This window comes from Scyliorhinus canicula, chromosome 1 (genome assembly GCF_902713615.1).
Source record: "Scyliorhinus canicula chromosome 1, sScyCan1.1, whole genome shotgun sequence".
Classification (NCBI taxonomy): Eukaryota; Metazoa; Chordata; class Chondrichthyes; order Carcharhiniformes; family Scyliorhinidae; genus Scyliorhinus; species Scyliorhinus canicula.
This window is the reverse complement of record NC_052146.1, coordinates 46003219-46029357: the sequence shown is the minus strand read 5'-3', so window position 1 is coordinate 46029357 and position 26139 is coordinate 46003219. Positions and strand designations below refer to the sequence as shown.

Below are 26139 nucleotides of genomic sequence, written 5' to 3'. Positions count from 1 at the left end.
TTTATTGCTATCCGTCACATCAGCAACTCTACCTCCACTGAGGCAAACCAATCCTTGTGCCTCAACAAGGCCTCCTCCACCCCTTTTAACATCCCGCCTTGTGCCTTCACCACATTCAAAGTTCACACCAACTGTTCACGGATCTGGACCAAAACCTCTTCAATAGTGGCTTTGAACGATTCCTTCATTTACTGACAAAATAGCTGAGGCTATTGTAATGTGACGAGGCCTAAGCCTAACATATACACAGTGGATCCAAAAATAACTGAATACTGAACCATAATCGGCCCCAAGGGTTTCAGATAAAGGATACTCGACCAAAATGGTTGCTTTTCCCTCTGTCAACAGAAATAATTGGCAGTTTGACAACGGCTATCCATTTGCATTTTTTAAAATATAAATTTTGGCGTACCAATTCCTTTTTCCAATGAAGAGGCAATTTAGCATGGTCAATTCCCCAACCCTGCACATAGAATTTACAGTGCAGAAGGAGGCCAGAAGGATTGTGGGGGTGAGAGCCACCCAAACACAAGGAAAATGTGCAAACTGCACATGGACAGTGACCCGGGACGGGATCGAACCCGAGTCCTTGGCGCCTTGAGGCAGCAGGGCTAACCACTGCGCCACCCTCTCCATGTGCATTTGTGGTAAAGCATTTCCTGTTATGACCACTTTGAATGAAGAAAATTTAACGTTACTGTTTGTTTTGTTATGCTCTTGACGTAGCATAAGCTGCTTCCTTGATGTGCACTCTGACAAAGGAAGGTTCAGACTTGGAGATAGCTTTAACACATTTATTAAAACTGTTAACAATTCTCCTACTTGGATTCGACTTTCCCGTTAATCCTGCTATCGCTACTCAGACTGACGAACCAGTCTGCTACAATCCAGGTGGTGGGTATGATGTGTTGAATCAACTCTGTGTACACACTGAGTGTCTCCACTGGAAAGAGGAAGATTATGTGTGCTGTGTCCTTTTTATATGGGTTGGTGTAAAACCCTCCTGTGGTGGTGTCACCTCCGTGTGTATCGTGAATTCCCATTGGTCGTGCCCTATCTTACTGACCTATTGGTTGAATGTCTGTGTGTCATGTCTCTGGTGCTCCCTCTAGTGTCTATCTAGTCTACGTGTATTTACATTAACCCCTTGTGTATTCACAGTGATGCATATCACCACATTGTTGACAAGGTGCAACCCAGCTGCATTCTGTTTCTTGATAGTGGATCAGGGATCATCACATATGTTAGTCCCCACATTAATGTCATGTTCTTCTCTTGGCTAAATCCACTTCGCTCAGGCGAATGAAATTTCGGACATTGCAAATACATATTTAGGAAGGATTGACTTCTTTCAATTACTATATTGCAACGCTCCGGAATATACTCTGTTAATTTGCTGCCAGAATGCGAGAACAGATTGAGAAGATCAATTTTTAAAATGCCAATTATTTCAATCCCTCCTTGACATGCTTGCAAATGCAGTGCCCTTACCATGGAACGTGCCATTGATTTTCGTGGACAAGTCCTCCCAATTGCCCTGAGTAACCTCTGTGGCATCGCCCTTAGAAATCTAACCCCCAAAACTCTTCAGTTGCCATGGCACGATAAATAGCCACGACATTTCATACTTAAGACAAAGCGCATTTCACTTCCACAAGTTTATCTTGTGCAAAGAATAAACCATTTGAGTTGCACATGAAGTGCACAATTCACAAAAGCTGCGACATAAACTTGGTCCTTCATCAATGCGGACTTTGGTTTCGTAACAGTGCCACCTGATGAATGAAATTTGAAATTCAGCAGTCACTGTATCTCTTCCACTTTAAAACATGCACATAACACACACTTGCATACACCACTTAATTTAGCAGAACATGAAACTCTCAGGGGATTCTAATAAATCTATGGGGGGATCTGCACGGGGAATTGTAAAGAGGTACAGTGGAACCGGGCTGTACAATCACATTCAGTTTCCCTTTGATGTTTTTAGTGTTGCCAAAATGAGGATTTGCCACTTTAATCTTCAATTCGGGCTTAAATCATCACTTGATAAAAACATATTGGGATTAACAGGGCACTCTGTGAGGATAATAAATTGACGTATTCCGCTACAATAACTCTCAGTGGAGAAGATTTGTAGTATATAGATATTTAGGTTGTTTTTGTTTTAATTAGTTTGATAAAATTTCATTCCTCTGATGTAAAATGTAATGAGTTGGATTTTACACTCCCCGCTGATGTGCTTGAAGGCAGGGGATTTGTAAAATGCAACGTGTGGTCGGCCACGTCGATCTGCCCATCCGTGAGTTATGTCAAATTTTACAGGGGGCAAGGAAGGCGTAATGGCCAGGGAATTATTGAGGCCTCATAACATTATGGGCACGATCCAGTGGCCACGCTGCACTGGAAAAGCAGCTCCCCGCGGCGCAGCATGGCCGATAGAAGCTGGGAGAGCCTGCTCCTGGGATCTAACCGGCTGCCAGCACCACGCGAGATCCAACGCGATCTCATGAGAAGTTGCGATGTAAATCCCACCCATTGTGGTGGGATCACTTTTTGGCAAATCTGCATATTACAGCAAGACAGCTAGTCTGATTTTAATGTGCACATTCCTGAGGTACCTGAGGCTTTGGGATTTATCCCCTTTGTCTCAGAGACCTTGGGCAAGCGCCGTTCAGCACTGCTCCCTTCAAATGGTAATCAGACGGAACGGCATTCGTGAGGGTCTCTCAAGCAAACAGAGGCCTCTAGCTGCATGCCTTAGGGCTGGGTGATCCCCCGGAACTGGTGCCCCCGGGGCATCCTGGCAGTGCCAGCCTAGCACCCTGACAGTGCCACCTGGGTGCCAGGGTAGCACTGCCAAGGTGCCCCAGTGGCATTGCCAGCTGGCATGGGCACTGCCAGGGTGCCAAGCTGGCATTTTCACCATGCATGTGATCGGGCCGGGTCTGCCCTGCTTGGGTGTGGGGGAGGGGGTACGGAGAGGGCCGGGAACCCTCCCATAGTGTGTTCGGGCTGGAAGGGAGGCCGGGGATCACTTCAGGGGTCTCGGAGATTGGGATCGGCGTCCCGACCTCTCGCTGCACTGAGGTGTTCCGGCCAGCGGAGCAAACCCTCTGTAGAAAATGGGGCTATGTGTGGCCTTGGCCGTGCATTCCCTGTTGAGGCCCCATACAACGGGAGTTGTGTTGTATAGCCATGTGTTCCTCGGCACTCCGAGCGCCTGGAACCACGTGGATAAATACGCTCCCTATTGGACTTTGTTCCTATATGGGTGAATTGCCCCCTAAATGGCCACTTCGGGGTTTCATTCTCCCCCCCCCCCCCCCCCCACCTGTATCTTATCCGCAGTGGGTGGTTGTCCATGATATGTGGGAAGCCTGGAAGCTTGAGCTGCACATGCCGTTGTCAGGTAAGAGATAGGACATACTTTGTGTGTCCCCTGTGCCCATCAGAGGCATGTATCTCTGCACCCCCATCCCCATCCCAACCGGTCAACCCCCACTTTAATCTTCCCACAGCTTCTTGAACTGGCCCTTCAACCCCTAATTCTCCCTCGCCGAGACCCCTGACCCCCAAATCTATTTGGGCTCCTCGATGTGCCACAGCTCCTGGCTCACACTGCTGGGGCTACAGCACTGTTGGTCATCCAACTGGCTGGCAGGTATCTAATATGGAGAGGCTGAAGCCCACATTAAAACAATCAATGATGCTCCCAACATTAAATTGCTATGGGGCAGCCATTGGGATCATGGGTGGTCTCCCTCACTCCCACTGACCATTTATTACTGGTGGGGAGGAGAGGGTAATGAACATTGCTCCCTAATGTGTTCACAGACCATCTCAGATTCACATTTTGCTCTTTGAATTATTTGAACTGATAATCCGGCAAAACACTGAAATACAGTTTGTAACAGTTGTATTTGACGTCTAGTGCAGAAAGTGTTGCCTTTTACGAAATGTGTGTTGAACTCGCAAGTGCTTTTCACAAACACTGGTCGGAGCAAATTTCTTTAACTGCATTCCCATTCACGGAAAGCTATTGTCCTTCTTAAGATTTTCATGCATCTGCACTTCCAATTGTTACAGAATTCCTGTCTTAAGTTTTCTTTTGATTCAATGTTATTTTTTGTTTTGTACACAGTGGTTTGTACGGCTGGATTATACAAGCAAAATATCTGAAATTTGATCGAAAAACCCCATAAAACTTACTGCATTGCCCCCTAAGTCGTTTCACTTGAACTTGGGGTTTATCGGCAGAAAGGAAATTGTTGGAACGGGCTGTATTGGCAATGTTAACTTCATTCCTCTGATATCACATGTGATGTGTTGATCACATCATCTGAGCCACATTCGTGTTTCCTTTGCAGATTTAAATTTCATTTTTAATATAATTTTGACCTATAAATAAAATTGTGCTGGAAATCCTGACAACGCATTCTGAGTGTAAGAACATCAATCAAGGATGGCAAATCTATGTCAATGTCCCGTTAACATAACTAACAATTCACAGAAACTTCTAAAAAAGAAATCAATTATCCAGCTGTAGAGTGAGCAACTTTTGGCAATGGGGAATTAGCTCTGACCCAAGGTTTCAATCTTTGCTGACAACGAGGCATAAAGAGCTGCAAACCATTGTAATATTGAAGTATTTCAGAGCCAAACAAGCAGAACAGTATTGTAGCTGAGGATTAATTCACTCTAAATTCCCTTTGCTCAGATCCACTCTAGTTTTTCTGCACCCACTTCACCAACTACCCCTGAGCTTGGCCGCTCTTGCTGCTGCCCTCCACTTTGCCCTCTCGACGAAATCACTGTAGCTTCTTAGCTCTCATCAAATGTCCGAAAAACCACAAGCATTTGGAGAGAAAATACTAGACTTTTCACCACCCTATGTACACACAACTGCATGGCAAAATTTGATTCCAACTCCATCTACAGGTTTGCTGATGACACAACCGTAGTGGATCGGATCACGAACAATGCTGATTCAGAATACAGGAGGGAGGTAGAGAACCTAGTGGAGTGGTGCAGCGACAACAATCTCTCCCTCAATGTCAGCAAAACTAAGGAGCTGATCATTGATCAGGAAGCAAAGCATCATACACACCCATGTCTGCATCAACGGGGTTGAGGTGGAGATTGTCGACAGCTTCAATTCCCAGGTGTGCACATCAGCAACAATCTTTCCTGGACCACCCATGTTGTCGTTACTACTAAGAAAGCACAACAGGGCCTTACCAACTTTTACAGATGCACCATAGAAAGCGTCCTATCTGGCTGCATCACAGTATGGCAACTGCTCAGCCAAAGACCGTAAGAAACTACAGAGAGCTATGAACACAGCCCAGTCCATCACACGCACCCACCTCCCATCCACTGACTCTGTCTACATCTCATGCTGCCTTGGGGAAGCGGGCAGCATAATCAAAGACCCCTCCCACCCATCTTATTCACTATTCAATTTCTGCCATCGGGCAGGAGATACAAAAGTCTGAGAACACGCACAAACAGATTCAAAAACAGTTTATACCCTGCTGTTACTAGACTCCTGAATGACTCTCTTATGGACTGATCTGATCTCTTCACACATCTTCTCTACTGAGTAGCACTACACTCCTGTATGCTTCACCCAAAGCATGTGTCTACATATTTACATTGCGTATTTTATGTTTGCCCTATTATGTATTTTCTGTCATGTAGGGAATGATCCATCTGAACTGTACGCAGAACAATACTTTTCACTGTACCGCGGCACATGTGACAATGAACAAATCCAATCCAATTTAATCCCTTTGTGCAAAGAAGTGCTTCCTGATTTCACTCCTAAAAAATAGAAATCTGCTTTTGTGAAAGTCGGCTTAGATTTGAAAATTCAATTGCTTTGTAATTTCCCTCACCGTCCCGGGGCTGTATTTTACATACTCTCACCACCAGGCTATGATGGTGGTGGGCTCGAAGGGCATGTAAAATCCTCAGACTGAAGCTACGATCCTTCAAAACAGAGACGAGGAGGAATTTCTTCAGCCAGAGGGTGGTGAATCTGTGGAACACTTTGCCGCAGAAGGCTGTGGAGGCCAAATCACTGGCAGAGTTGGATAGGTTCTTGACTAATAAGGAAATCAGGGGTTATGGGGAGAAGGCAGGAGAATGGGGATGAGAAAAATATCAGCCATGATTGAATGGTGGAGCAGACTCGGTGGGCCGAGTGGCCTAATTCTGCTTCTGTGTCTTATGGTCTTATAGGTGGCCTTCCTGTTACCATCTGCCAATCCCCTATGTGTCTGAAATTTTACAGAGTGGGAGGGAAGTGCCTGCCTTTGGGCCTCTTGAGGCCAACCAATGAATGGCCACTTACGTGTCCCATCCCGCCACCGCGTGTATTTTACTCGTGCTCGGAGTAGGCGATGCCATGCAGGAAGCCATGCAGCCTCAGCTGTGCGGTCTGTTTCGAGCAGGAGGATGTGTGACCTACCTTGTGGACTCCCTGGACCTATCAGACGTACACCCCAGTTCACCGCTACCTCCTCTTAAAGCTTAAAGTCTTGCTTGGCATCTTAAACCTGTTCCTCCTCACCCCCTTACTGGTCTTACCTGGGTCTCCTCAACATGGTGGGACGGGCTGTAGTCCCAGCAGTGGCTACCACTCGCGGCTATCACCACTGTATTTAATTGGCTGGCAGCTCAGTGAGGGGGGACTTCCTCCCAAGATAGGGGTGGAAGCATTTTTAAAAATAAATTTAGAGTACCCAATTCATTTTTTCACAATTAAAGGGTAATTTATTGTGGTCAATCCACCTAGCCTGCACATCTTTGGGTTGTGGGGGCGAAACCCACGCAAACAGGGGGAGAATGTGCAAACTCCACACGGACGGTGACCCTTGGCCATTATCGAACCCGGGTCCTCGGCGCCGCGAGGCAGCTGTGCTAACCACTGCACCACCGTGCTGCCTGGGGTGGGAGCATTGCTGTAAATTGCTGCAGAGTGGCCAATGTGATCTCTGCTGACCTGACTTTCTCCTGTCCACCGCTGGGTAAACATATTTCCTACATACCTCTGGAAAGGTAGTAACTCCATTGCTATATACAGTAATAAAGATTGGTTTGGACACCTTTACAATGGGGTCAGTTTGGGCAGCATTCAACCCTCAAGTCAAAAGACTGTTGTTAACACTGTTTTCTTCTGAATTATTCAGGATTATCTTCTGAAGTTAGCATCCCAACCAAATATAGACTGACCTCTCCGGTAGGTGTCAGTGCCTTCACTTTCTGTGCCTTCAGCTATGGGGCGCGATTCTCCGCTGCCCACGACGGGTCGGAGAATAGCGGGAGGGCCTTCCCGACATTTTCCCCGACGTCCTGCTATTCTCTCCCCCCACCACGGCCGCCCCACGACACGAATCGCTGCTCTCACCGTTCGTGAAAACGGCCGCAAAGTGCCGTCCCGGACAACCATGGCACCGATTGGCACGGCCGTGCCAAGGGTGGCATGGGCCCACGATCGGTGGGCACCGATCGCGGGCAGCGGGTCCGATACCCGCGCACTCTTTGTTCCTCCGCCGCCCCGCAGGATCAGTCCGCGGGGCGGCTGAAGGGCATGACGGCCCGCGCATGCGCTGGTTTGATGCATATGCGTGATGACGTCATCCGCGCATGCGCGGCTGACGTCATCGTGCGCGTCAGCCGCCGTGACGCTTGGCGCGCAGGCTTAGCGACGGTCTCTAAGCCCGCGATGCCGTTCTTCACGGGGCTGCGCTGCTCGCCCCGACCGGGGGGGAGAATCGGATCCCGGGAGGGGGCATGGAGGCTGCCGTGAAACACGGCCAGTTTCACGGCAGCCTTTACGACTCTCCGTATTTGCGTAGAATCGCGCCCATGATGCCTCACTCCCACAGCCTCTTGCTTCCGTACTCCTCCTCCTTGTTCATTATCCTCCATAGTGTGGTACATTGCTTGGGAAGGACATTCCAGCTGTTGCCTCTTGAACATGTTTTTAAAAATTATTATTTTTTTTATAAATTTAGAGTACCCAATTCATTTTTCCAATTAAGGGGCAATTGAGCGTGGCCAATCCACCTACCCTGCACATCTTTGGGTTGTGGGGGCGAAACCCACGCAAACACGGGGAGAATCTGCAAACTCCACACGGACAGTGACCCAGAGCCGGGATCGAACCTGGGACCTCGGCGCCATGAAGCAGCAATGCTAACCACTGTGCCACCGTGCTGCCCTGCCTCCTGAACATGTTGAGGGGAGAATAGAGGGGAAAAATCTGAAATATTTTGGAAAATATTTATTTGAATGCTGCCTCACTTTTTTTTTTAAAATGTACTTTGTATCTCTTAAAAACCCCGTTGTGTTCCCCATACAGCCAATTACAAATCGACGTAATGCCTCTGCAACTCAGCCCCTAAATGAGAATAGCTGATCAAGGAAGACAAAGTTAAAGTAATTGCGTCTGCGTTACTCACTTACTTTGAGATGGTCTTATTTGTTCAGCTTGTTAATACAAAACCTGACTTGGAGTAAAATTTTCACTTTGCAATGTAACTACGACTGTGGAAAATTGAACAATTAGGAGATATTTCTTTGTACGGATGGGTAATGGAGTGTGCAGTACTTTGTCACAGATAGTGGGTGAGACACCGTTGAATCTTTTAGAGGAAAATTGGATAAGTATTTCTAGCAGAGAAAAATAACAGGTTGTGGGAGATGGTCGGATTGTGAGATGAGTTTTGGATTGCTCCTGCAGTGAGTCACACAGACATGACGGCTTCAATGGTTTTCTTTCCTGCTGTAAACTTCTATAACTCTATCATAGTTAACCTTAACAAATATAAAAACAGTGATATCTAATAAAAGAGATTTGTAACTTTGAAAAGCTCTTTGGCTTTAAGATTCTCCAACATTATGGGCTATTGAACTGCTTGCAGAAAAATACTTTTCACTGTACCTCGGTACACGTGACAATAAACAAATCCAATCCAATCCAATCTATTGGAGAAATAAATAATAAGAAAAACAAGACAATAGTGCCAATACTTTAAGAGAGCACTTTCACTTGTTCTGTTGTAGCCCTGCCTGATACATTTGCAGGTCCTTTTGTGACTAGCAATCTATTCGGGGATAAGAGTACTTAATTCCAGATGTACTTTTCTCCCACCCTCCGGCGTAAGAGATCAGATGTGATGACCGAATTGGGGGGCTCTGAGGCCATTGTAGCCCCCTGACGGCCAGGAGCATGGGCTGAACCCTTAGCAGTGCCAACCAGATTTGCACTGCCAGGGTGCTAGGGAGCAGTGCCGAACGGCTGAGTCTGACTGGGAGGACCAAAGGGGGCAGCACCTTATCGGGGGGGGGGGGGACGGGAGGGGGGGGGGGGGGGGGACGGATGATGCGGGAGGGGCCTGAAAGGGGGGGGGGGTTTGCTGACCCTATAGCGGGGTGTCATTCATCCGGGGTGGGGGGGTGCACGCTGGGGGTGGTGCCTGATGCCGCCGATTGGGGGGGAGGGGGGAGGGTTTGCTAGTGAGAGGTTGGGGGAAGGTGCTGAGATCAAGAGCCCTTTAAAAACATGACCCCGGTCTCTGAAGAGCCGGATCTGCCAGTCTCTTCAGATACCACTCCCCCCATTCTGGCCGCAGTTCACCCCAATATCCCAAAATGCGCCAAGCCACCCGATGAGAATCGCACCTCGTTTCCCACCGGAGGCCACACTTAGAAATCTTTTGTGAGAATGCACCCATGTTATGTGTATCCCAGCTCTCATGCAAGAACACATAGGTCAACATTCATCATGTGTTCCTATTTCTTCGTCACATATCATCAAAATAATGATGTACGATAGTTTGTCTTTCCCATTAAAATGCTCTACTCCTGTCATGGTCAAAGTAATTCCTCCTCTAGTCGGTCTTTCCCATGCTGGACTGTCTATATATCAGCTGCAAGTAAACAGTAAGACCAAACTCAGATGCTGTTCAGGTCAAATAACATACAGTTCAATCCATGCACTGTCATCTGAAGTGTGTTTGATCTAAATCTTTCCATAGTCCGACATCTGTTAAAGCCTTTAAATGGGTTGCTTACTTGTGATTATTCAGGTATGAAGCTGAATCTGAAAATGTTATTGACAGTCCTGGATTTTGATCTGACGGTGTGTGTTCTTATTGTCTCTCTTACCCTGCCTCAGGGGAAGATAGCAGTCGAATACTTTAAATGGCTGACTAAGAACAAGAATGAAATATTGACTAAAGCACAATATTGTGTAACAACAATGGCTAAACTGCTTATAGAATTCTTCACATCTATAATTGCTTAAATTATAATTCGGTAATAGTTAGCCATCATTTTAGAAACAAGGATGTAATACAGAATAGAATATCTATAGAAAAGAGATTTAATGATTTTGGGAGAACTATGTATAACTCTACAGTGACTTAAAAATCAACTCACTCCCGACTTCAGGTGCAAACACAAGAGCAATCGCAATCCTGAAAAATCAATCACCTTCTGTCATCAGCATGTTTTAGGGACAGGAACCACGGCCAAAGAGGCAATGCACTAGCGGGGACGACAAAAATCGTGGGGACGGCAGAACTGGACCAATCTCTAATCATATGTATAGGTAGACTATATTGCCAGTCTGCTGTGTAACTACAAGAGTGCTTATGAATAACTTGCACACTGGAACAGAAGTCTTGTTCAATTTAAGCTTTCTGAAAATAGCCACTTTGGTGGCTTGTTTCCAATTGAATTTCTGCGAGAGGGTGAGTGAGTGTGCTGCTTTGTGATTACTGGTCTGAAACTTCTTCCTCCTGCCTCAACACCTCGTCCTGATGGAGTAGTTAACACTGGGTATTTACTAAATGGGGAATTATAGGATTCCACCTACTCCATGTTGTGAATGAACAGCAATGTCTTGACCCTATACTCCACTCTTTGTTTCTTTTACTTTGCTTCTTTGTATTCTTCTGGGTTGAAATTGCATGGAAATCCCATTGACAAGCGACAGGAGTAGAGAATCCCGCTGCCAGCGAACAGCGCATCGCCGAGAAACACGCCACTGGGGGACCGGAGAATCCCGGCCCGGTGTTTTTGTTTCTTTCAGGAGTTGATAATGTGTTTACTTTGTTTCTTGCCAAGTATGTGTGTTGAGTTTTAAGTTGCTCTGAGTATGTTATTAGAATGCTGTAACGTGTGGAGCAGGGAGAGTTTCAGTTGAGACAGAAGGTCCCAACAGTGTCGTCTCTAGAAGACATGTTTATGTGGTTGAAAGTAGAACTGGTTACATTAATTCAGATATTATTCCAACAAATATCATTGAATAAGCTGATCCTAATTTGGTTTATAAAGTGGCATAACATTCTGGGATGGTGTAAGTAGCTGTCATTGAGCAGGCCCGCGTCTGGGAACTCATGCAACGAGGAAATCACCTTCTGGTTTCCCAAAGCCTGTCCACCATCTGTAAGGCACAGGTCAGGAGTGTGATGGAACACTCTCTACTTGCATGGATGAGTGCAGCTCCAACACTACTCAAAAAGCTTGACACCATCCAGGATAAAGTAGCCTATTTGATTGGCACCCCATCCACCACCTTCAACATTCACTCCCTTCCGACTCACAGTAGCAGTAGTGTATGCCACTTACAAGATGCAAGGTGGCAACTCACCAAGGCTCCTACTACGGCAATTTCTAAACCCCAACCTCGACCATTAAGAAGGACAAGAGCAGCAGATTTGTTTGAACACCACCACCTGCAAATTCCGCGCACGGTAGCACAGTGGTTAGCACTGTTCCTTCACAGCACTAGGGTCCCAGGTTCGATTCCCGGCTTGGGTCGCTGTCTGTGCGGAGTCTGCACGTTATCCCTATGTCTGTGTGGGTTTCTTCCGGGTGCTCCAGTTTCCTCCCACAAGTCCCGAAAGACGTGCTGTTAGGTAATTTGGACATTCTGAATTCTCCCTCCATGTACCTGAACAGGCGCCGGAATATGGCGACTGGGGGATTTTCACAGTAACTTCAATGCAGTGTTAATGTAAGCCTACTTGTGACAATAAAGATTATTATTATTACTTTTATTATTATTAAGCTACGCACAATCCTGACTTGGAACTACATTGCTATTTGTTCACCATTGCTGAGTCAAAATCATGGAAATCCCTCCCTAACTGCACTGTGGGTGTACCTACATCACATGGAGTGCAGCGGTTCAAGAAAGCAGATGACCACCACCTGCTCAAGGGCAATTAGGGATGGGCATAAATGTCGACCGAGCCAGCGAAGCCCAAATCCTGTGACAACTAAAAAAAGATTTCCTGAGATCGAGATTCCAGTTTTACATTGTAACTCAATATATCAAAAGGTGACAGTACTTTCTGAAGTCCTTATTTATAATTACCTCTGGGACAGCTTACGTTATGACATATTAAGTTATAACTTGACTAAATCTTGAATTTCTCAAAATCATTTGCTTTCACTCAAAATGATTGTGCAGCCATTTCATTCAACCTTTTTCTCTCAGCATAATGATGAAAGTAATTTATTAAGGAGCTTTGGGGTTTTAATAGATTATTCATGTGCTTAGTTTTGAGCGTAGGATCTTTCAGCTGAGTGTCTGTACCTGTCTTGTGTAAAGTGACATTTTCATCTCGATGCTGCTGTTCTGATTAGGTTTTTCCCCTTTGTCACAGGTTTCTGACAGATGTGACTATGTCTTAGTGAACGGCAAGGAGATGAGGGGCAAAGTGAATGCCATTGTCAATTTTACTTATGAGCATTTGAGTGCGCCGCTGGAAATCACTGTTTGGGTGCCTCGCCTTCCCCTTCAGATTGAGGTGTCTGACACTGAACTCAGTCAAATCAAAGGATGGCGTGTCCCTATCGTCTCAGATAAAAGGTATGAGTGATTGGAAAATGTATGATTGTAATATTTTTCTTTTAATTTTAGCTACAAAAGAGAGTGGCCAATAAATATTTGGTTGCTCCAGCAGCACCCTCATCTGCAGTTTGCTGTGCTCAATTCTGCTACTGAACCACAGTATTCCCTACAACAATTACATGGAATGTACACCACAGAAACTGGTCATTCTGCCAAACAGGTCAATGCTGGTGTTTCCACCCTCCTAACTTCATCTTACCCTGTTGGCATATCCTTTTGTTTCTTTTGCCCTCACTTTGAACGTAGAACATACAGTGCAGAAGGTAGCCATTCGGCCCATCGAGTCTGCACCGACCCACTCAAGCCCTCGCTTCCACCCTATCCCCGTAACCCAATAACCCCGCCTAACCTTTTGGACACTAATGGAAATTTAGCATGGTCAAGCCACCTAACCTGCATGTCTTTGGACTGTGGGAGGAAACCGGAGCACCTGGAGTCAACCCACTCAGACACGGGGAGAACGTGCAGACTCCGTACAGACAGTGACCAGCGGGGAATCGAACCTGGGACCCTGGCACTGTGAAGCCACAGTGCTAGCCGCTTGTGCTACCATGCTGCTTACGTATCTAGTTTCTCCTTAAATAGGTACAGCAGGCAGTAAAGAAGGCAAATTATATGTTGGCCTTCACAGCAAGAGGATTTGAGTAGAGGAATAGAGATGTTTTACTGCAATTGTACAGGGCATTGGTGAGGCCACGCTTGGAATATTGTGTGCAGTTTTGGTGCCCTTATCTGAGGAAGATGTTCTTGCTCTAGAGGGAGTGCAGCAAACTGATTCCTGGGATGGCGGGACTGCCATATGAGGAGAGACTTAGTCGATTAGGATGATGTTCATTGGAGTTTAGAAGAGTGAGGGGGCATCTCATAGAATCTTATAAAATTCAAACAGGATTAGACAGAGTAGATTGAAAAAAAGTGTTCCCGATAGTGCGGGAGTCCAGAATTACGCATCATGTTTGAGGATGAGCGGTAAACCTTTCAGGACTGAGATGAGGGGAAATTCTTTCACCCAGAGAGTGGTGAATCTGTGGAATTCGATATCACAAAAAGTAGTTGAGGCTAAAATGTTGTGTAATTTAAAGAAGGAGTTGCATACAGCTCTTAGTGCTAAAGGGATCAAGGGATAATTGGGGAAGGCTGGATTAGGGTATCGAACTTGATGATCAGCCATGACCATAATGAATGGCAGAGCAGGCTCCAGCTTCTATTTCCAAGTATGTTTCTATGTATACTTGTCGTTCACCTTGGCTATTCCATAAGGAAGCAAGTTCTACATTCAGCCCACTCTCTGAGTGGAGACATTTCCACTGAATTACTTGTTAGCTTTATTAACCACCCTATTGTTGAATCCGTGATAAGTAGAGTGCATAGTCGATAGTAGAAATTACGAACAAGGTTTATTTCATACTCCTTCACTCCCCTAAGGGCCTCCTTCCCCGAACTGCACCTAGGCCGGGGTTTTTGTACAGCTGGAGCTCTCCTTGTAGAGACCCCCCCCCCCCCCCCCCCCCCCCCCCACCCCCACTAAAGGGGAAGTTCATATTCTGGGGAGGTTATGGGAAATCGTATTTTCCTGATCCTAGGACCTCCATTGGGGTCACAACACTTATATTTATGCCCTCTAGTTTTGGACACATATACAAGTGGAAACACAGGTTATTCCTATCACAGGAAACTTGTGAATTTTATTTCTTTTTTTTTTATTGACCCAGAGAATTTTTTTGAATGTAGTAAGGAATTGTATTTTCTCTCATTCACACCTCGTGTGCAATGTCAGACGCCTGAAAAGTAGAGATATGTAAAGTTAAGTATTCTAAATTAACAAAGATGGGAAGCAATAGAAAGTCCTACTGTGCATACAGATATTTCTCACATATTGAACATGCCTTAATAGGGCATTATCATGGAAAATAACTTTCATTTTTGCTTCAAATGTATGGGGCGGGATTCTCCGTCAGCGGGATCCTCGGCTTCGCCGCAGCCCACTGCGCCCGTGGATTGCCTGACGGCGTGCGGGGTGGCCACAATGGGAAACACCTTGGCCGGCTGTCAGGACGCAGGATTCCTCTGCAGGCGGGGGCGTATCGCGCGAGAACATGAGTCTGGTGGGACAGAGAATTCCGCACATGATCACTGATATAAATTCATAATCATATCACTGGATCACTTGCTTATTGGCATGTGCTATTAAGCTGGGACCACAACTGTTTACAATATATATTAATGACTTGGAGGAAGAAAGCAGGTGTACTGTCGCAACATTGGCAGATAACATAAAAATAGGTGGAAAGGCAAGTTACGAGAGGGATACAAACAGTTTGCAAAGAGATATAGGTTAAGTAAGTGGGCAACAAGTTGGTCGATTGAGTATAATGTGAGAAAATGTGCAATTGTTAATATTGGAAGGGAGAAAAAACACAGAGGGCTGGATTCTCTGATTCTGGGGCTATGTCCCCACGCTGGCATGGGAGTGGTGGCAATTTACGCCAGAAGAACTGATGCAAAACGGCCACCGATTCCCCGCTTTGCTGGGGCTAGCAGGACAGCAACATAGAGCACCCAGCTCTAGCCGCCGATATGCCCCGGAGAATTGCTGGGTCCATGGCCGCGCGTGCACACGCCGGCGGCCTGCAGCGGCCGCGCCGTGCTTCATGGCGGAGGCTGCACGTGGACCCGGCCCACGAGATAGTCCCCTCCTTTTGGCTGGCTGGCGTGCCCTGGACTGCCCCACCATAGTGCCCCAGCCCCGAATAATGTCCCCACCGCCCACAGGTCGGCCCTCCGCCAACTGTGAATAAACAAAGAAAAGTACAGCACAGGAACAGGACTTTTGGCCCTCCAAGCCTGTGCTGACCATGCTGCCCATCTAAACTAAAATCTTCTACACTTCCTGGGTCTGTATTTGTCAAGAAGCGCCTCAAATGTCACAATCGTCCCTGCTTCCACCACCTCCGGCAGCAAGTTCCAGGCACCCACTACCCTCTGTGTAAAAAAACTTGCCTCGTACATCTCCTCTAAACCTTGCCCCTCGCACCTTAAACCTATATTCAAAAGAGGGAATAGGGATAACCCTGGGAATTACAGGCCAGTTAGTCTTACTTCAGTGGTAGGCAAAGTAATGGAAACGGTACTGAGGGATAGGATTTCTGAGCATCTGGAAAGACACTGCTTAATTAAGGATAGTCAGCACGGATTTGTGAGGGGTAGGTCTTGCCTTACAAGTCTTACTGAGTTCTTTGAGGAGGTGACCAAGCATGTGGATGAAGGTAAAGCAGTGGATGTAGTGTACATGGATTTTAGTAAGGCATTTGACAAGGTTCCCCACGGTAGGCTTATGCAGAAAGTAAGGAGGCATGGGATAGTGGGAAATTTGGCCAGTTGGATAACAAACTGCCTAACCGATAGAAGTCAGAGAGTGGTGGTGGATGGCAAATATTCATCCTGGAGCCCAGTTATCAGTGGTGTACCGCAGGGATCAGTTCTGGGTCCTCTGCTGTTTGTGATTTTCATTAATGACTTGGATGAGGGAGTTGAAGGGTGGGTCAGTAAATTTTCAGACGATATGAAGATTTGTGGAGTTGTGGATAGTGGGGAGGGCTGTTGTCGGCTTCAAAGAGACATAGATAGAATGCAGAGCTGGGCTGCGAAGTGGCAGATGGAGTTTAACCCTGACAAGTGTGAGGTTGTCCATTTTGGAAGGACAAATATGAATGCGGAATACAGGGTTAACGGTAGGGTTCTTGGCAATGTAGAGGAGCAGAGAGATCTTGGGGTCTATGTTCATAGATCTTTGAAAGTTGCCACTCAAGTGGATAGAGCTGTGAAGAAGGCCTATGTGCGCTAGCGTTCATTAGCAGAGGGATTGAATTTAAGAGCCCTGAGGTGATGATGCAGGATGTTGCCTGGAATGGAGAGTAGGTCGTACAAGGAAAGGTTGAGGGTGCGAGCCCTTTTCTCATTAGAACGGAGAAGGATGAGGGGAGTCTTGATAGAGGTTTATAAGATGATCAGGGGAATAGATAGAGTAGACGGTCAGAGACTTTTTCCCCGGGTGGCACACACTATTACAAGGGGCCATAAATTTAAGGTGAATGGTGGAATATATAGGGGGGATGTCAGAGGTAGGTTCTTTACCCAGAGAGTAGTGGGGGCATGGAATGCACTGCCTGTGGAAGTAGTTGAGTCGGAAACATTAGGGACCTTAAAGCGGCTATTGGATAGGTACCTGGATTACGGTAGAATGATGGAGTGTATATTAATTTGTTCTTAAGGGCAGCACGGTAGCATTGTGGATAGCACAATTGTTTCACAGCTCCAGGGTCCCAGGTTCGATTCCGGCTTGTGTCACTGTCTGTGCGGAGTCTGCACATCCTCCCCGTGTGTGCGTGGGTTTCCTCCGGGTGCTCCGGTTTCCTCCCACAGTCCAAAGATGTGCAGGTTAGGTGGATTGGCCATGATAAATTGCCCTTAGTGTCCAAAATTGCCCTTAGTGTTGGGTGGGGTTACTGGGTTATGGGGATAGGGTGGAGGTGTTGACCTTGGGTAGGGTGCTCTTTCCAAGAACCGGTGCAGACTCGATGGGCCGAATGGCCTCCTTCTGCACTGTAAATTCTATGATAATCTATGATTAATCTAGGACAAAGGTTCGGCACAACATCGTGGGCCGAAGGGCCTGTTCTGTGCTGTATTTTCTAACTAACCTATGCCCCCTAGTAATTGACCCCTCTACCCTGAGGAAAAGCCTCTATCCACTCTCTCTATCAGGTCACCCCTCAACCTCCGTCGTTCCAGTAAGAACAAACCGAGTTTATTCAACCGCTCCTCATAGCTAATGCCCTCCATACCAGGAAACATCCTGGTAAATCTCTTCTGCACCCTCTCTAAAGCCTCCACAGCCTTCTGGTAGCGTGGTGACCAGAATTGAACACTATACTCCAAGTGTGGCCTAACTAAGGTTCTATACAGCTGCAGCATGACTTGCCAATTCTTATACTCAATGCCCCGGCCAATAAAGGCAAGCATGCCGTATGCCTTCTTGACTACCTTCTCCACCTGTGTTGGATGCGTCCGCAGCCGCCACGCTGAGTTCCCGATGGATGAGACTACACGTGTTCCGCGCCATCGGGTACTTGGTCTGGCGGTGGCAGAGCATCAGGGGGTGGGCCTCAGCCAATGGCCTGAGGCCGTCGATATGTGGAGGGAACTGTGATTCTCCAGTCGAAAGTGATTTCGGTGTCGGCGACCCGATAATCCAGCCCAGAGTATTACTTAAATGGAGAAACTGCAGAAGCTGCAACAAAAAGAGACTTGGGGGTACTTGTGCCCAAAACACAGAAAGCTCGTACACTGGTACAGCAGGTAATCAGGAAGATTAATGGAATGTTGACTCTTATTTCAAGAAGGTCGGAGTATAAGAGTCGGGAAGTCTTGCTGCAACTGTACAAGGTACTGGTGAGACCACATCTGGAGTACTGTGAGCAGCTTTGGTCCCCTTATTTAAGGAAAGCTATTTCACTGAGGGTGGTTCAACGAAGGTTCACTTGGCTGATCCCCATATGGAGTGATTGTTTTTTGAGCAAAAGTTAAACAGGTTGGGACTCTATTCATTGGAATTTAGAAGAATGAGAGGTGATCTCATTGAAACATAACGATTCTTAAGGGTGGAGGGACCTCTTGGGACCCCAGTCTCCAGTCCACTTTGTCCATCGGCTCCTTGATAGGGGCCAACGCGACCTCTACTACTGACCCCACCGCTAATGAGGTCATCTTTCATTGCATCTCTGTGCCTCTGGAGTTCCGATGTGATGAACTCCATCAGCGTCTCCATCGTTGCCTGGGTCGGCTTTGGTGATCTCATAGAGTCGAACATGGTCGATCCTTGGCTGCCACTTAGGTCTCACTGTTCAAGGGTCAAGGTTTTCCTCTCCCTGCTCCTGCTGTTTTACCAGCCTGCTTGCTTGCCAGCTCGTTGACATCCTGGTTACTACAGTGGTGGATGGGGGAGGTGGGGGGGGGGGGGGGGGGGGGGAGGTTGTTAATCTGGGGAACGTTTGCCCTTTTTGTGCCAGTTTGGTGGGGTTAAAGGTCTAATAAAGAGGTCCTAGGAGAGAGCTACCTTTCGTGTGACCGCTTAGCTCATGGCCACCACCAGAATTCCCACCAATATCTCTTTTAAAAAAGATAAATGAGTTGTGTGGCCCAGCGTCCGGCCCCGTCATGATAGGGACATTCCATGGGGGATGCGGCAGGCCAGCCAAAATTCCATTGACCTTTGTTGGGACTGGAAGACCCCAGCAGTGGGAGGGTCAGAAAAATGTTTCCTTGGCATCTCAGTTTTCCCGACACATTATGACTGGATGCTACCTTTGTGCTTGAATCCAGGATTGCTTTCTACTCGGGAGGCTATTGTTAATTAAAGAAAGAAAACCTAAGCAGTGAGCAGAAGAGCTGAGTTTTTGCAGCTCACAATCTGTAAGTTCCAACCCCGATCCCGACACCCATTTTCACTGGCCGGGAGAATGGGAGCAGGACACACTTTGCGCATCTGCGGTTCACAGAAGCAGTTGCATGTTTAAAAGTGCAAGTGCCCACAAACAAAAACAAAGGGGGCGATTCTCCGATATGGCAGCGAAGTGTTTGCTCCATCGTGAACGCCGTTGTGTTTCACGACGGCACGAACAGGGCCCAGGGATGACCTATTCTGGCCCCCACAGGGGGCCAGCACAGCACTGGAGTGATTCACGCTACTCCAGCCTCCGTACGCGGTGCCAAATGGGCGCCGCATCAACCCGCGCATGCGCAGTTGGGCCAACTCAATCCTGCGCATGCGCAGATGGGCCGCGCCATCCTGCGCGTGCGCGGGGAACTTCTCACGCGCACCGGCCCCTACCCAAAATGGGGTCGGTGTTCAGGGGCCAGCCGTGCCAGAAAGTAGGCCCGGGGGCTGAGAGAGGCCGGCCTGCCGATTGGTGGGCCCCGATCACGGGCCAGCACTTTTGGAGGCCCCCCCCCCTGGTGAGGGAGCCCCCCTTCCATAGGCCGCCTCCCAAGCGTTCCTGCCAGCAGCGACCAGGGGTGAACGGCGATGGCGGGACTCTGTCATGTCGGAGCGGCCACTCAGCCCATCCGGGCCGGAGAATCTGAGGGCCCGCCGATTCCCGCGGCTCGTGCCGCGCCAAATGCGGCAGCACAAATGGCGCCAATTTTCCACACCTCAGAGTCTCGCACGCCGGCGCCGGGGTATCGTGGCGCGGTTGCTCCAATTCGCCGGCCCGACCCAGGGCTGGGAGAATCCCGCCCATATCTTTGGAGAGTTAAGGGACTGTTTTAGAGATTTAAGGTACTCTTTTGGTGAGGTACAGTACTCATCAGGGAGGTAAGGTACTCATTCAGAGAGGTAAGGTTTTGGAGAGGTCCAGGAGTCCCTTTGGGAGAAGTCAGGTCCCTTTAAGAGAAGTGAGGTCCACCTTTGGGGTTATTACCAGTAGATCACAATGTGCTTGAAATGTGGAGAGCACTGTGGAACTATTGGTCAGTCACGTCATTTAAACCTCCTGTTCTTTAAATTTTGATTTTTTTTTAAAAAGTCAGCTGTGACTCACAGTTGGAAAAAGGTCAGAGCTTGCAATTTCAAGAGATGTATGAATTTTAAATCTAATGGCCGGGATTCTCCGACCCTACACCGGGTCGGAGAATCCCCGGGGGAAGCCGCGAAACCTGCTCCGACGCCGGCTGCCTATTCTCCGGCGCCGTTTTTCGGGGGCCGGCAGGATTCCCGCCAGGCTGGTCGAGGGCCATTGACAGCGGCCCCCCTGGCGATTCTCCAGGCCCCGATGGGCCAAGTGGCAATACATTTTTGGCCAGTCCTGCCGGCGTGAATTACTCCCCTTTCCCATGGCGAGACCTGGCAGGTAAGTGTGCGGGGGCGGTCCTGGAGGGCGTGAGGGAGGATCCGACCCCAGGAGTGCCCCCACGGTGGCCTGACCCGCGATCGGGGTCGACTGATCTGCGGGAGGGCTCGTTCTGTGGGGGGCCTTTTTTCCTCCGGGCCGAGCCCCTGTCGGGCTCTGCCATATTGCCCGGGGGCTGGTGCGGAGAAGGGAATGCGCATGCGCGGAAACGCGCCGGCCGGTCTGCGCATGTGCGGAAATATGCCAGCGGTCTGCGCATGCGCGGAAATACGTCGGCCGGTCCGCGCATGCATGAGATAATTCCGGCCATTCTGCGCATGCGCGAACTCGCGCCGACCCTTCGGCACCGGCTGGAGCTGCGCCAACTCTGGCATCAACGTAGCTCCCTAGAAAATGGAGAATTCCTCACTTTCGGGGGCTGTTGACGCCAGAGTGGTTGGCGCCAGTTTTCCTGCCAGCGTGGGGACATAGCCCCATATTCAGAGAATCCCACCCAATGTGTTCAGGTAACACATAGGCCAGTGTTAACAGGATTGACAGGCAAATGGAGTTCAGTATCCAGAACTGGATACAGGCCCCAAGGATTATAATCAAGTTACCAAAAAGTGCAGGATGAGAGGCATGAGAACACAGGACATCCTGAAGGCAGAGGATGAACAGCCAGAGGTTGTAGTACACATAGGTACTAATGACATAGGCAGGAAGAGCGATGAGCTCCTGCAGAAGGAGTTCAGGGAGTTAGGCAGTAAGCTAAAAATTTAAATTTGTAATCTCAGGATTACTCCCTGTGCCACGTGCCAGTGAGGCTAGAAATAGGAGGATAGCACAGTTAAACATGTGGCTAAACTGGTGGTGCAGGAGGGAGGGTTTCAGATTTTTGGACCATTGGGATCTCTTCCGGGGCAGGTGGGACCAGTACAAGAAGGACTGGTTATATCTAAACTGGAGGGGCACCAATATCTTGGCTGAGAGGTTTGCTAAATTCACTCAGGAGGATTCAAACTAATATGGCAGGGGGTGGGAAACAGAATGTGAGCTTAGAAGGTGTTATAGCTGAAGGGGAAATTGAGAACCAAAATAAAAGGACAACATCACCCTCAGGCAGAGCAAAAAAGGTAACAAGTGTGAAAAGGGAGGTGGTCAATGCAGGGTTGAGGGTGTTGTACCTAAATGTGCACAGTATACGGAACAAGGTAAATTAGCTTGTTGCACATATTGAAATTGGTACGATGTTGTGGGCATCACAGAGACATGGCTGCAATGGGATCTAAATATCCAAGGATATGTGTCCTATCGAAAGGACAGGCAGATGGGCAAAGGGGGCGGGGTTGCATTGTTAGTAAGGAATGAAGTTAAATCGATAGTAAGGAGCAATATAGAATCAGAAGGCATAGAATCTCTGTTGGTAGAGTTGAGGAATCGCAAAGGTAAAAAGACCCTGATGGGAGTTATGTACAGGTCCCCTAGCAGTAGTCAGGAGGTCGGGCAGAAAATAAATCAGGAGATAGAAACGGCATGTAAAAAAGGCAATATCACAATAATCATGGTGGACTTCAATATGCAAGTGGACTGGGAAAATCAGGGTGGTAGTAGATTCCAGGAAAAGGAATTTGTGGAACGTCTAGGAGATGGCTTTTTGGAGCAGCTTGTGGTAGAGCCCACTAGGGAGCAGGCAATTCTGGATTTGTTGATGTGTAATGAGGCAGACTTGATTAGGGAACTTAAGGTGAAGGAACCTTGAGGGAGCAGTGACCACAATATGATAAAATTTACACTGTAGTTTGAGAGAGAGAAGCTGCAATCAGATGTAATGGCATTACAATTAAATAAGGGTAACTACAAAGACATGAGGGAGGAGCTGGCCAGAGTTGATTGGAAAAGGAGCATAGACCGTGGAACAGCAATGGCAGGAGTTTTTGGGGGTTATTCGGGAGGCACCACAGAAATTCATCCCAAGGAGGAGGAAACATGCTAAGGGGAGGACAAGGCATTCATGGCTGACGAGGGAAGTCAAGGACAGCATAAAAGCTAAAGAAAAAGCATACAAAGTGGCGAGGATTAGAAGGAAGCCAGATTGGGAAGCCTTTAAAAGTGAGCAGTGGACAACTAAAGAAGCAAAAAGAGGGGAGAAGATGAACTATGAGTGCAAGCTAGGTAGGAATAGAAAGGAAGATAGGAAGAGTTTTTTTCAATATATAAAAGGTAAGAGAGTGGCAAAAATAGACATTGGACCATTGGAAAATGTGGCTGGAGAAGTAATAATGGGAAACAAAGAAATAGCAGATGAACTGAATAGTTACTTTGCATCAGTCTTCACGGTGGAAGACACCAGTGGGATGTCAGAGCTCCAGGAGAATCAGGGGGCAGAGGTGAGTGCAGTGACCATTACAAAGGAGAAGGTTCTGGGGACACTGAAAGGTCTGAAGGTGGATCAATCACCTGGACCGGATGGACTACACCCCAGAGTTCTAAAAGAGATAGCTGAGGAGATTCTGGAGGCATTGGCGATGATCTTTCAGGAATCACTGGAGGCAGGAAGGGTCCCAGAGGAAAGTGGCTAATATAACACCCCTGTTTAAGAAGGGTGGGAGGCAGAAGGCGGAAAATTATCGGCCGGTTAGCCTGACTTCGGTCATTGGTTATATTTTAGAGTCCATTATTAAAGATGAGATTGCGGAGTACTTGGAAGCGCATCATAAAATAGGACTGAGTCAGCACGGCTTCGTCAGCGGGAGGTCATGTCAGACAAATCTTTTAGAGTTCTTTGAGGAAGTAACAAGGAAGTTTGACAGAGGAGAACCGGTGGATATGGTTTATTTTCATTTCCAGAAGGCCTTTGACAAGGTTCCGCGTAGGAGACTGTTAAATAAGTTAAGAGCCCATGGTGTTAAGGGTAAGATCCTGGCATGAATAGAGGATTGGCTGACTGGCAGAAGGCAGAGAATGGGGATAAAGGGATCTTTTTCAGGATGGCAGCTGGTGACTAATGGTGTGTCTCAGGGGTCTGTGCTGGGACCACAGCTTTTCACAATATACACTAATGACCTGTAGGAAGGAACTGAAGGCACTGTGCTAAGTTTGCAGATGATACAAAGATCTGTAGAGGGGCAGGTAGTATTGAAGAAGCAGGTGGGCTGCAGAAGGACTTGGACAGGCTAGGAGAGTGGGCAAAGAAGTAGCAGATGGAATACAATGTGGAGAAGTGTGAGGTTATGCACTTTGGAAAGAGAAATGGAGGCATAGACTATTTTCTAAATGGGAAGATGCTTAGGAAATCAGAAGCACAAAGGGACTTGGGAGTCCTTGTTTACGATTCGCTTAAGGTTAATGTGCCAGTTCAGTCAGCAGTTAGGAAGGCAAATGCAATGTTCGCATTCATGTCAAGAGGGCTAGAATACAAGACCAGGGCTATATAAGGCTCTAGTCGGACCCCATTTGGAATATTGTGAGCAGTTTTGGGCCCCGTATCGAAGAATGTGCTGGCCTTGGAAAAGCTCCAGAGTGGATTCACAAGAATGATCCCTGGAATGAAGAGCTTGTCACATGAGGACCAGTTGAGGACTCTCGTCTGTACTCATTGAAGTTTATAAGAATGAGCGGGGATCTTATTTAAATTTACGCGTGGCCAGGATAGAGTGGACGTGGAGAACATGTTTCCACTTGTAGGAAAAACTAGAAGCAGAGGACACAATCTCGGCCTAAATGGACGATCCTTTAAAACAGAGATGAGGAGGACGTTCTTCAGCCAGCGGGTGGTGAATCTGTGGAACTCTTTGCCACAGAAGGCTGTGGAGGCCAAATTATTTAGTGTCTTTAAAACAGAGATAGATAGGTTTTTGATCAATAAGGAGATCAGGAGTTATGGGGGGAAGGTAGGAGAATGGGGGTGAGAAAAATATCAGTCATGATTGAATAATGGAGCAGACTCGATGGGCTGAGTGGCCTAATTCTGCTCCTGTGTCTTGTGGTCTTATGGTCTTATGTTGGAGCTTTAGAGTCCACTGTTGATGAACGTAAAGATGATGGTTTATGTTACAATGAGGATAAGGTAGGGACAAGGTTATGTGATGTCATGGTGTTGGAAGTAAATGTCCAATGATAATATGAGTATAGAGGAGAGGTTTTTAAAGGCACAATAGGTGAGCAAGTGTGAAAATTTGCACTGCTGGTTGACAGACCAGTTTCTCCGCATCATCCTACCCCAGACCATTTTTCCCTCGACAGGATGCCAGGTAGCACACCAATTCCACACACCGCTTCCACTTGTTAAAGGCCTATAATGGCCTACTGTTAGTCCCCATAACCCCAGAGGCAAGAGGGAAGGCAAGGCCAGTGCTCCCGTCAAGCTTTGAGGCCCTCCCTGCTGCCTGACTTCATCCACAGGCCAACTTCTGAAGGGTATTTTACCTGCATAATGGTGTCTCAGCTGCTGTTAGTATTTTTTATTTCAGTTAAAAAGGTTGGCAAGAGGGTGCTTCTACCTTGGAGTCCCTTTTTCGCATGCACACACACAACACCTTGCTGAGAAGGCAGCCTGCTTCTTCTTGTGTGTTGGCGGACCTCCTATTGGCCCTCCATCTTCGAGAGCCAACCCACTATCCTGAGTGGGATGATGAGCCCACCCTCTGATCACTGCTGGGTGTCTGTTCCCCACACAATGAGGGATCCTGGCCCCCATTTGAGCCTAAAGTCGACATCCTGAAGCCTGTGGGGGAAACTCTGTCCAGAGACTCAGCTCTGAATTAAGCAGGGTGCCAGGGTTCCCTCCTGCTGAATTCAAGCTGAGCATTTGGTTGAGGAGAGGGATAGAGCCAGTGGTGAAGGGGCAGAGTTTACAAGAGCTGAAGACAAATAATTACCTATTCCTTTGAGTTTCACTTATGGTTTTCCAATGTCATCAGAACTCCTCAGGTGCCTTGTGACTTATTCCCTCTGATCTATTATAAGACTCCGAAAAAAAGTTGCAATCTGCTGGTAAATAAAATTGCATTTTTAATGTTTCATTTGTTTGGACAGTTTACACGTAGCATTTATATCGCTGAAGATTTCAAGAAGCTAGCAGCTATTTTGTGGTACATTATTTATATAAGTCCCTAATTAGTAATTACAAAGATGACTAAACACTAATTAGCTCTTACATTGCGATACATTTCAAGTTCGAAGAAGGCGTTAATTAGTTGTCACGGCACATGGGATGGAAGCCGACTAAAGATGAGGAGGTGTGAGATTTTTTTCGCTGTTTTGACACACTGTTATGTTGTAGCCTACCTTTCAACAAACAAGGTGAGGTGA

The 26139-nt window shown here is 47.5% G+C and overlaps 1 protein-coding gene across 3 annotated transcripts in view; it reads left to right on the top strand.

The window, feature by feature from the left end:
* Positions 1-26139, top strand: part of LOC119962282 (transmembrane protein 132C-like) — a 1347532-nt gene that overhangs the window by 1228549 nt on the left and 92844 nt on the right. For all 3 annotated transcript variants that reach the window (XM_038790273.1, XM_038790281.1, XM_038790286.1), the window contains one exon: positions 12690-12895. In XM_038790273.1, the coding sequence (XP_038646201.1) occupies positions 12690-12895 (206 nt within the window). The remainder of the gene's footprint in view (positions 1-12689; positions 12896-26139) is intronic.